The 12,547-nt window shown below is 47.4% G+C and overlaps 1 protein-coding gene across 1 annotated transcript in view; it reads left to right on the forward strand.

The window, feature by feature from the left end:
• Window positions 1–12,547, forward strand: part of GNAI1 (G protein subunit alpha i1) — a 203,375-nt gene that overhangs the window by 81,956 nt on the left and 108,872 nt on the right. The window contains exon 5 of the mRNA XM_069228677.1: window positions 10,763–10,891. Coding sequence (XP_069084778.1) covers window positions 10,763–10,891 — 129 coding nt within the window. The remainder of the gene's footprint in view (window positions 1–10,762; window positions 10,892–12,547) is intronic.

Here is a 12,547-nt window from a genome sequence, read left to right on the forward strand (position 1 = left end):
TAGCTACTACCCACCCAGCTGTGGATGCGGGAGTTGGTCGATGGTGATGTGAAGAAGGTCCAGAACTGCAGCCCTTGAGTCGGTGAAGAGTTCCTGAGGGATGCAGACATCCCACGCCGCAAGAAGAATTGCAGTGGGTTGTTGGTGCAGGAATTCCACCAACAAGCCTTGTCAAAGACCGCAGATGCCAAAGTGGAGCTGCCAGGGACCAACAAGGTCCAGGAGGACTTGATCCAGGAGAAAGTCTGATGGCACCCTCAGCAACACAGAGCCCACAGAAGCAAAGGCAGCACCCACAGGATGGGGACCGAGGAGTCGCAGAATAGCCCATGCTGCACAACTGGAGAAGGGTCCCACCCTGCAGGACAACCACACGAAGGGCTGTGCGTCACAGTAAGGAGTGCTGAGGGCTGTAGCTACATGTAGTCTGAAGATCCCTTGGAGGAGATGCAAACAAGCCTTGGCAGCTGCAAGAGATGAGGTGCACAGGAGTACTACATATTACATGCTGCAGCCCATGGGGGAATCCCCTGGTACCCCAGTGCCCTGGGTAACTGTGCACCCTATACTAGGGACTTACATGGGGGCACCAGGATGCCAAATGTGGGGTGAAAATGGTAGAAGTTACCAAGTTAGAAGGGAGAGAGCATAATCACTGGGGTCCTGGTTAGCAGGTAAAAATCTGTCCCGGTTAACACATTGCACTACCTGGAAACGACCATCGACACCACAGGAAAGAGTAAATCCTGTAGAGGAGAGACGTTTATCGATCCTTCGGAAATGTCACTCTCTCATGACAGCTTGTCCTCCAACAGTGAGAACAATATCCTCTCTTCTAGGTTTGATGGCATCCTACTCGTCTCCACATGTGACCTTTACAGGAATGTCTAGAGGACCAGTGGGACAAGCTGACTGGCAATTGGGAGGACAGGATTATACTAGTCATGCAAAACTCTTACTGAAATGGTGGTGCTCCCAAAACAACCTCCTTCGGCGGATGCCTTTTCATTAGGAGGTTCCTCTGCAAACATTAGTGACGGACACCTCACTACTAGGCTGAGGAGCTCACATGGACCACCTCCAAATTCAGGGCACATGGTCAGAGAGGGAGTCCACATACCATAGCAACCTTCTGGAACTACGCACAGTCCCTCTAGCACTAAAGCGTTTCACCCGTGGTTCAAATCCAACTGCCTGCTTGTCCAAACGGACACTACGACAACCATATACTACCTCAACAAGCAGGGAGGGACGAGGTCCAGACCTTTATCACATGAAGCCCAAGCAATATGGAAATGGCTAATATCCAGGAATCTAACAATCCCCGCTACACATCTTCCAGGTGTGCAAAATGCTCAGGCAGACGCTCTCAGCAGGATTCTGCAAGAAAATCACAAGTGGGTCTTGCACAGTCGTTTACATTGTATTCTCTCCCCGGATCTCTTCTTTCTAAAAGGTTTGTAAAAGGTTTTCTCTCCCAGTAGGCATCTGTCACCCTGGGAGCTTAATATTGTACTCTCGTCTAACTCATTATCCTTTTAAGCCTATTCACAAAGCATCCCTTCAACACCTTTCCTGGAAAACAGCTTTCCTTTTTAGCAATAGCATCGGCTTGCAGGGTTAGCGAAATCCAAGCATTCTTGACAGACCTTTTCAGTAATAGTCTTTACTTGCCTTGGAAAGGTCTGTGCCAGTGGTTAAGTTTAATACTATTTTGGAGGCCAAGATCTAGAGCTATGCTTAACTTGTAGATATATTTCTGGTTCATGTTTCTTGGATAAAACCCTCCGTCCGAGGAGCCTCCTAATGTGATTCGTGAAAAGTCTAATTTGGCACTTTATTATATTCTTGATACCTGCACCTTCATCCTGTCCTGGAAAAGTGCTTTTAACAAGCTGTTATGGCGGTCATTAGTTAATGGGCAAAATCCTTTTTTTTTTTTTTTTTTTTTTTTTTTTTTTTTAAACTAATTGGTGTCTCAGAACTACCAACTTGGTTACACAATATTTTCACTGCACTAACCCCCCCCCCCCCCCCCCCCCCCAGTTATTGAGTTATTACAATCACATAGGACGTTAGGGTTGGGTAATTAAGTCTCTAAACGCAATGTATAAAATAGCTTCTGATGGATACAACTACCTGTGAATTCCTCACCTAATGAATACTCCCATGGTGCCAGCGTTCGACGGAAATCTTCTTCCTAGGCTCAGGACGTCACTCTAGCCCATGCGACGCCGTCTGATGTTATACAGGCAATAAGAGGTCCTCGACGACGTGCCGACGTCAGTTCCCTTTTTTCCGTGCATTCGAAACGGTTATCTTCGAGGGAGCAACTGTTACTTTCGTGGTTACAGTGTATTTTTTGCTGCGTAGTCCTTCGCTGCAGTAATAATGTCGCAGAGAAAGTCTGGTTTTAAGCCTTGTCGTGAGTGTGGGGGCAAGATGTCTGTTACGGATCCTCACTCCGACTGCCTTTGGTGTTTAAGCTCCGCCCACGACGTCTCGACTTGCGATTCATGCCAGCACATGAATCCAAAGGCCCTCAAGGAACGTGAGGCGAAGTTGTTTATGGCGAAGTCGAAGAAAGAAAAACATCATAAGAAGTCTTCTTCGCCAAGGCATCGGCGTCATCGAGACTCTCGGCGCCGTAGAGAATCACGGCGCCATTCAAGCAAGGAGACTCGTTCCAGGTCTTCGGATCGGCGCCGGAGGACTTGGGAGGTCAGTCCCACGGTCACGCCGCATCCATCGACGCCGTTGCCCTCTCCGGCGTCACCGACTTCACCTGGACAGGCGTCGGTGATTGAAGTGGTGCAGCCTCTGGTGTTGTCTCCGGCGTCGCAGACGTCGGGGGTCGCCTTCGATACAGGCACCCCAGTATCCGGCTTTTCCCACTCCTGGAGCCGATAGTACAGCATTCCTAAATGCGATGTATACCATCTTCCAACAGATGGCTCCAGGGGGTGCTCCGGCTGGCCCTTTGGCCTTTTCATTGGGTGATCCTGCGCCTCTACGGCCGGCACCCTTTATGCCCTTTCTCTCTTTTGGGAACGTGGGCTCGGCGCCGGTGGCCTCTCCGGTGACTTCGGAGGGATTGGTCCCGGAGATCTCCATTCCGTCGTCGGGATTTTGTCCTGTGACTCCGGTGGGTCCATCCGCTCCGAGTGCTCTTTCATCGGCGCCGAAGCTACCTGTGGCGCCGGACGCGGCGTCTGTGGCTTCTGAAGATCGGCGCCGATCTTCGGCTTCGGCGGAGGCATTGTCGTCTCCGCGTATCGAGCAAAGGCTTCATTCGAGGAGACGTGCTCTCCGTTTATTAGAGGGGCAGGAGTACCAACGAGTCCTGGAAGAAGGAGAACTAGAGGACTCGGGTGATGGACTGCATGGTCTAGATACAGCCAGTGGGCTGGACACTTCCCCTGAGTGGGATCTTTCGTCTCCAGGGGAATACACGGAGGAGGCTGCTTCCTTTCACGCAGTGGTACGGAAGGCAGCTAGTTTTCTGGACCTGCCTTTGCTGGTGGAAGAGACTAAACAGAACCTTCTGACAGAGGTGCTTCATCCGGCCTCAGCTGCGGCAGAGCCTCTATTGCCGTTTAATGACGCTTTGCTGGATCCGGTGCTAGAGGTGTGGAAGAGACCAGTATCTTCCCCAGCGGTTCATAGAGCCGTAGCCAGGAGGTATTGAGCTGCACCAACTGACCCTGGCTTTCTTTCTAGGCACCCTACACCGGAGAGCTTGGTGGTGCGGGCCTCCTGTTCATCCAAATCAGCGCCTGGTTCTTTCCCGACGGTGCCTGGGGACAGGGACTCGAAGAAACTGGATGCGCAGTCCAAGAAAATCTTTTCGTCCTGCAGTCTGGCGTTGAAGGCCACCAACGCAACTTGTATCCTGGGGAGATATATTCCTGCTCTTATGGATGACATTTCCTCATCGTTTACGGAGCTTCCCCAGGGTCTTTTGGATGTTGTTTCAGATGCCCAGGCTGCCGCGACCCAGATTATTCAGTCTGGGCTGGACACGACCGACTCGGTGGCCAGAGCAATGGGCACGACTGTGGTGGCAAGGAGACAGGCCTGGCTCCGTAATTCGGGGTTTTCTGCGGATGTGCAGTCAACCCTATTGGATCTCCCTTTTGATGGGGACAAGCTGTTTGGCGCCAAGGCAGATTCGGCCTTGGAACGTTTTAAGGAGAGCAGGGCCACAGCCAAATCGTTAGGACTCAAAGCTCCTTCTTCCTCTGCCTCTTCCAGGATTTTCAGGAGGTTTCGGGGATTTGTGCGTGGCTCTTCCTCCTCTTCCTTTCGGGGCAAATTCCAGCAGCCTGCCTCTTCCCATCCCTATAGATCTTTTAGAGGGAGAGGGAGGGCCCGCACCAGAGGAGCCTCTCAGCAGCGCACTGCCCTTCCTCGTCCTCTGGAGGGGTGCAGCAGGGAAAGCAGCCTTAGGCTTCCACCGTTTCCCACTCACTCCTCTCCTGTAGGGGGAAGATTACAGCATTTTCTCCGCAAGTGGAAGACTATTACAACGGACACTTGGGTTCTCAGTATTGTGGGAAAAGGCTACACCCTTCCCTTTCGGGAGTTCCCGCCCCTCATCCCGCCCCGCCCATCTTATTGTTCAGAAGAACACCTCCTGTTGCTAGAACAGGAGGTACAAGTCCTCCTTTCAAAGGGCGCAGTAGAGTTGGTCCCAGAGCAGGAAAGGGGTCGAGGTTGTTACTCAAGGTATTTCCTGATTCTCAAGAAGGATGGTCGGTTGAGACCAATCCTGGACCTGAGGATCTTGAATTGGTTCCTCAAACAGGAAAAGTTCAAGATGCTGACCCTAGCTCAGGTGCTTTTGGCGTTGAACAAGGAAGATTGGATGGTGTCTGTCGACTTGCAGGATGCTTACTTTCATATCCCGATACTCAAGTCACACAGGAAGTATCTCCGGTTTATGGTGGGATCGCAGCACTATCAGTTTGCGGTCCTTCCGTTTGGTCTTACTTCAGCACCTCGAGTCTTCACGAAGGTGATGTCGGTGGTTGCGGCAGAGCTCAGAAGGAAGGGGATAGCAGTATTCTCTTACTTGGACGACTGGTTGATCAAAGCCAAGTCGCCGGAGCTTGTCGCATCATCTGCAGTCAACGACTCAGTTGTTGTTCGACCTGGGTTTTTTGGTGAACGAGCCCAAATCTCACCTGGAGCCCTCTCAGCGCCTCCTGTTCATAGGGGCAGTACTGGATACAACATTGAGTCGAGCCTTTCCTCCGCCTCAGCGGATTCAAGATATTCAGGAATTGGTTCCAATGTTTCGAAATGGAGCGGTAGTTCCAGTCCTCAAGGTCCTTCGTCTGCTCGGTCTGTTTGCCTCCTGCATTCGGTTGGTCACGCATGCTCGCTGGCACATGAGGGCTCTTCAGTGGTGCCTCCGAAGGCAGTGGTCTCAACACAAAGGAGATCTAGAAGGTGCTGTCAAGATCTCCAGAGATGCTGCTGTGGACTTGAAGTGGTGGATTGTGAGCAACAATCTTTCACAAGGAAAGCCGTTCGCGCAGTCGCCACCAGTGGCCACGGTCATAACGGATGCTTCCACTCTAGGGTGGGGAGCTCATCTGGGGGATCTGGAGATCAAAGGCCTTTGGTCTCCAGAGGAACAGATGTTTCATATCAATCTGTTGGAGTTATGGGCTGTACGTCTGGCTCTCAAGGCCTTCCTCCCTTCCCTTCGTGGTCCGTCGGTACAGGTCCTGACGGACAATACTACCACGATGTGGTACATAAACAAACAGGGAGGAGTAGGGTCGTACCTTCTCTGCAGAGAAGCTCTTCGACTATGGTCCTGGGCAAAGGACCATCAGATTTGCTTGGTAGCAAATCATCTGGCCGGGGTCTTGAATGTACGTGCGGACGGTCTCAGTCGCCAATTCTCGGCAGACCACGAGTGGCGTCTCCATCCAGATCAAGCCCGTTTGATCTTCCAAAGGTGGGGGTTTCCTCGGGTAGATCTGTTTGCCACACTGGAGAACGCGCATTGTCCGTTATTCTGCAGCCTCCAGTATCCGATGCAGGGAGCGTTGGGGGACGCGTTTCAGATAACCTGGTGCGGCCAGTTGCTTTACGCGTTTCCTCCCATACCCTTGATTCCTCGAGTATTGAGGAAGATTCGCCAAGACCGGGCGCTAGTCATCTTAATAGCTCCGGATTGGCCAAGGAGGGTGTGGTACTCCGACCTTCTCCAACTCTCAATGTGCCCTCCGCTCCGTCTCCCTTTCAGGGCAGACCTCCTCTCGCAGTCGCAGGGGCAGGTTTTACACCCCAACCTCCAGAGTCTGCACCTACATGCCTGGAGATTGAACGGGGCAACCTGAGTTCCTTCTCTCTCCCGCCTGATGTAGTGGATGTTATATTAGCGGCCAGGCGACACTCCACTAAATCTATCTACGCTAATAGGTGGTCTAAATTTGTTGCGTGGTGTGGAGAGAGGCAGATTGATCCCTTACATGCTCATCTATCGGACGTTTTGTCTTTTGCTCTGTCTCTAGCGCAGAAAGGTTGTGCAGTGGCTACCATTAAGGGTTATTTGTTGGCCTTGTCAGCCTTCATTTGTCTTCCAGACCAACCATCGTTATTTAAATCCCCTATTGTTATCAGATTCTTGAAAGGTCTTCTAAATAAATATCCTCAAAAACCATTCGTTATGCCGCAATGGGATTTGTCCTTGGTCCTGACTTTCCTTATGGGTCCCCTTTTGAGCCTATGCATTCTTGCCCCTTAAGGTATTTGGTTATAAAAAACAGTTTTCCTGGCAGCTATAACATCTGCAAGGAGAGTGAGTGAGTTGCAGGCCTTATCGGTAAAGCCCCCTTATACAACTTTTTATGGGGATAAGGTGGTGTTGAGGACCAAGGCTGCTTTCCTCCCGAAGGTTGTTTCACCCTTCCATTTGGCTCAGACAATTACTTTGTCCACGTTCTATCCTCCGCCTCATCCTTCTAAAGAGGAAGAAAGACTGCACCGTCTGGACCCAAAGAGGGCGTTGAGCTTCTTTATTGATGGAACAAAGGATTTCAGGCTGGAGGATCAGCTGTTCATCGGGTACGTGGGCAAGAGGAGAGGAAAGGCAGTCCACAAGAGAACACTCTCCAGGTGGGTGGTTCTTTGCATTAAAATCTGTTACTCTTTGGCAAAGAAGGACCCTCCTGAGGGCATTAGAGCTCATTCCACCAGAGCTAAGTCGGCCACTTCGGCCTTGGCCAGAGGTTTTCCTGTGGTTGACATCTGCAAGGCTGCAACTTGGTCGTCCCTTCACACTTTTGCGAAACATTACTGTTTGGACTCTGAGGTCAGAAGGGACGGCCATTTTGCACGGTCAGTGCTGCAGGATTTCTTGGTTTGACCATTTAGGCACCCACCTCCGGGCGTGGTACTGCTTTGGGATTCTATTCATTAGGTGAGGAATCCACAGGTAGTTGTATCCATCAGAAGAACGAGTTACTTACCTTCGGTAACAACTTTTCTGGTGGATACATTAGCTACCTGTGGATTCCTCACAGTCCCACCCGCCTCCCCGTTGCCTTTCTGGTCTTACCAAGTAATCCTTGAGTGCGCTCCTCTTGGTCTTCAAGGTTGCAATAGATGTTGTATATATGGATACTTGTGTATATTTATCTGTATATATATATATGTATATATCTTTGTGTATATACATGATTTGCATATATTTGTTCCTTATATTAAATTTACAGCTATTCATTGCAATATTGTGTATTTTACAAGGTTATGGGATGTTGCCTTGCTCTTTCATTGCATTGGGTGGTTGTTCTCATGCACGTAAAAAATGTTGGTACTGACGTCGGCACGTCGTCGAGGACCTCTTATTGCCTGTATGACGTCAGACGGCGTCTCGTGGGCTAGAGTGACGTCCTCGTCGACGTGCAGAGACTAGGAAGAAGATTTCCGTCGAATGCTGGCGCCATGGGAGTATTCATTAGGTGAGGAATCCACAGGTAGCTAATGTATCCACCAGAAAAGTCGTTACCGAAGGTAAGTAACTCGTTCTTCTCCAACATTGGATCCCATATTCACCTGCTTGAATCGTCACCCATCTTCAGGCTTGGGGAATCTCAAGTACATTTAAATAGCAGTAAATAGTTAAAAATGGCCATAGGCCTGAACAGCAGTGAAGCAGCCTGAACATGAACCACTAGTGAGTTGGACATGCCTGTTTTCTCTATCTAAATACTACCATAGCTCAGAGTTCTGCTGCATTTCGTGCCTGAGGGACTCCACAGACGGAACTCTGAACTAATCTTTCAGTGAATTTAAAAGTGTTCCTTTCTTGGTCTACCAGTCCTGTCTTCAGCTTTCTCAGTACTGTAACTTGTTTTTAGGAAAATGTGCTGTTTTCTGAGCTAGGGTGACACTTGGTCATGGTCACAGATTGTCAACATGGGTGACAGAAGAAATCCATATCTCTTTAAATTCTGTAGATTTAGTAGACGGAAGATTTACAGTGATGATCCTTATTCTCATTTTATTTATTGTCTTTATCCTGTTCATAGGTTTGCAGACTGTAACATTAGTAAAACCTCAATTAGAAGACTAAATGAGAGAGAAGGCTGGCTCTGTTTGCTGGAAAAAGACAATTTCCCTCCTGCAAAGGGGGATGCCCCCTCTTAAGGGGAACATTTTGTGAAAAGTGCCTTACCAAGCACTTACATGAAGGGAGTGCCAAAAAGGAGACTTGGACAGCAAGCTGTGTGCCAGCCTTCTCAGCCTGCAATATGTATTGTTCCCATGGCTCCACCTGTCGCCTTGCCATCTACACCTCTTTGTGAACTATCACTGCCACCTCCTCTCCCAACTTAAAGGAAACCAATCCACACACTAGTCTGCAAATCTCTTGTCTCATTAACTGCTAAGTGCATTCAGGATGATGACGATATGGCTAGTTCTTTTAGTTTAGATGTAGACACTGCCCGATTTGCCTGACTCATCAGATAATACAGCCAGTGTTCATTCATTAATGGAAAGATCAGCCAAGACATTAGTCTGCACTTGCCGTGGAACAGAAATGTTTTATTTGATTTTTAAGAACTGCTACTAATGTTTATAAAATACAGTTCTGGAGAATAAAGTACAAAGCCCCAGACTCAACCTTGGCTTGTCTGACTGGTCAAGCCGGACTTGATGATAACTTTGGCTGCTCAGAGATCCAAAAACTCCATCACACCATCCTGTGGCCTTCCAGACAGGGATTGTAGGAGACCTGGGCCAAAGAAATAGTTTGGTGATGACTTCTGTTAGGCGGCCAGAGCGGTGACTATTTTAAGGCATTATGATTGCCATATGTATCGTGAGATTGCACCATTGTTTGTCCTAATTCGTAATGATGATGAAAAGGAGACTGCTAAAGATCTTAAAGGGAGAAATTACTTCAGCATCTATAATTCGTGCAGGAATAGATGCCTCAAAGTTGATCCTTTGCCAGCTTGCAGGAGGAGCTGGTTAAGAGCCACAGCCTTCAGTCCTAAGGTTCAGTCAACAATACTGGACATGCCTTTTGATGGCCTCACCTCGTTTGAAAAACGTGGATGCGGCTGTCCAAGGTCTCCAAACTGACACTGATACAGCAAAGGCGTTAGACCTTTCACAGTACCTTAAATCTAGTTGGTATAATTTTCGTGGCTCAGGAAGATCCCATAATTGCAAGGAAGGAGTTAAAGGCTGAACATACTACCAATTCTGCTATGACCAGGGATATGCCGTTTGTAACCTGGGATATGCCTTCAATCATAATGAAAGGCAAGGATATGGAAAGTTATTAGAACAAAAGAGGAGTTCCTGCAGTCGCTTTCCAATAAATGCCCAAAAAGAGCTTGATTCCGTCTTTGCCCTCTCATCGCCTTCAATTATAAATGCCATAGATGAAAGGGGTAGGAGAACATCCCACCCCCCAGTCTTTGTTGGAAAGCAATTGTAGGAGCCCCTCTTTTGTGCTGATGAGTTTCCATATCCCAAACATCCAAAACAAGCTTGAGTCACCGTCTTCCTCTCTCCCTCTTCAATTGTGAATGCCAAAATTTGGGGATGGGAAACATCCCTTCAGAGTCTGTAACAGACAATTGGGTGAGGCAAAATATTTGCACGTTATTTTTTGTAATTCGTTCAAGACCACCTGTCTGCCTAACCAAGAAGGAACATCATCTTCAAGTGAGGGAGCTAAATTCTCCTAATCAAGGGTGATAAAGAAAAGGCTCCCAAATCCCCAAAACATCAGGGATTTTACTCTTGATTCCTGTAGACAGGGCAGGTAAACCAAATTTGGACTCCGTTTGACAAGTACCTGGAAAAAAAAGTTCTTTCAGATGATCACACTAAGGGAAGTTCTCCTGATAATCCAGGATGGAGATCACCTGACCCTCACCCTCCCACATTCCAAGGAGACCTTTTAGCATTTCTGTAATGTTTGTTTCTTATTTACTGTCCAAGGTGTAATGAGGTTATAGTCATGTTCTTTGTTGCTAGTTAGGTTGTCAAAGGTTAAAATATGCCATGGTACTCCTGTATTATGTATTGCTACTGACACGTTTGCAGCGCAATGCCGAATCTTTACCTATATAACCATATACCTGGACTTGACTACGCCCGTTGATAATGTAAAACTTTAAAGATAATTTGAAGAAGTTGCTATTTTGTTTCATATTGTACTAAAACATGTACCAGTTTATTTTCTTGTGGCAGCAACCAACGTTTGTTTTTTCATTTTCCCTAGTTACTTGAATGACTTGGACAGGATAGCACACAGTAGTTACATTCCAACCCAGCAGGATGTTCTCAGGACTAGAGTTAAAACTACTGGAATTGTGGAAACCCATTTTACGTTTAAAGACCTTCATTTTAAGTAAGTAAGATTAAGATTTGTGCTTTGTAATTGGTGTCAATAAAAATAATTGTAGTTGATGCTGCAATATGAAGGTGAAGCCAATAAATGATTTGAAAACGAGAATTTGCAAGAGTGTATTTTAATATAGAGAAGGAGATTTATAAGACACATGTAAAAGCAATGTGGTGAGATCGTAAACAACTTCATGTTATTTTACCACATGCATTTTTCACATCCTTTGACTCTCCAGCCCTTAGGCCTTCATAAAGCCACTTCCCCCTCCCCCCCCCCCCCCCCCCCCCCCCCATAAGATGGAACCAAGACATAAGCAGAGTCTATGTTAACCTGTTGTATGGACAGACATCTGTTAAAAGAATGTCTCTCTGAATGTGCCTTTATTTGTTTTCTTATTCCATCTCCTAACTCTTTTACAACAACATAGAGCAATCACAATAATGCATTTCACCCATCTTCGGTCATCTCAAGTGAAAGAAAAGTTGCTCAAAGAATGTGCCAGTCACTACAGACTTCAAGCTGTGCCTGATTTGATTGGATGATTTTTCTTAGAGAAGCAGAAAACACAGATTATGTGTGATTCAACTAAGTTATTACCTCTGCTTTAGCTCACTTGCACTAGAAATGTACAGTGATTGCCTAAGAGCAGCTTACAGCAGAAGCTTGGTAGGGATAGTCCAATAGTAGCAAGTTGCTTGATTCTATATAAAGGAATCTTCATCGAAAGCTGTAAATACTAAATAGTCTTAAGTATATGCAGGACCCCCAAAGCACCTTTAAAATGCATTTTTATAGTATATTTCCAGTCCACACGTATATATTTCTGTAGCGCAGACCAACCAAAAAGGTAGCAAAGCGCTGTACACAGTCAAATACTAGTATAAAGTCAGCAAGGAATAGGAGGGCAAGCTTGGTTGTGTATGATAATGAATTGTTGTAGTGCCACGGTAGACAGTTTGTGCTCATAAACCTCGGCTTGTTGGAAAGACTTCCCTAGTTCCTAAGACTAGGGCATACAGAAGGTCTACTAATCTAGAAAGGGCAAGTTCCCCAAAACAATGACTTTCTCACGGACAAATGCATGGGCCTCTTCCTAGGTAGTATCCATACTATGGCACTGCTATTGACTGACACGTTCATAAATGTAAGGACTTAACCTCTTCTCTAGGCCCCTCAGCAATAGTCATTAGCACTAATTTGTTTTGTCAAATCGTGGAGCATATATATATATATATGTTCGATGGCATGTGTAGCTGCAGATACACATGCTGTGCACATCCCGCCATCTGGTGTTGGGCTCGGAGTGTTTCAAGTTGTTTTTCTTCGAAGAAATCTTTTCGAGTCACGAGACCGAGGGACTCTTCCCATTTCGGCTCCATTGCGCATGGGCGTCAACTCCATCTTAGATTGTTTTTTTTCTGCCATCGGGTTCGGACGTGTTCCTCTTCGCTCCGTGTTTCGGTTCGGAAAGTTAGTTAAAATCTCAGAAAATTCGACAGTATTGTTTGCGTTCGGTATCCGGTTAGTTAACGCAGATCGACACCAAATTAAAGAAGAGTTCCGGTAGCCCTTCGGGGCTTTTATCCCCTGGCGGGGCCTAGTCGGCCCGACCACGTGCGTCTTCAAGGCTCATGGAACGGACCCCATTCCGCTTCTGCC

This window comes from Pleurodeles waltl, chromosome 4_1, assembly GCF_031143425.1.
Source record: "Pleurodeles waltl isolate 20211129_DDA chromosome 4_1, aPleWal1.hap1.20221129, whole genome shotgun sequence".
NCBI lineage: Eukaryota > Metazoa > Chordata > Amphibia > Caudata > Salamandridae > Pleurodeles > Pleurodeles waltl.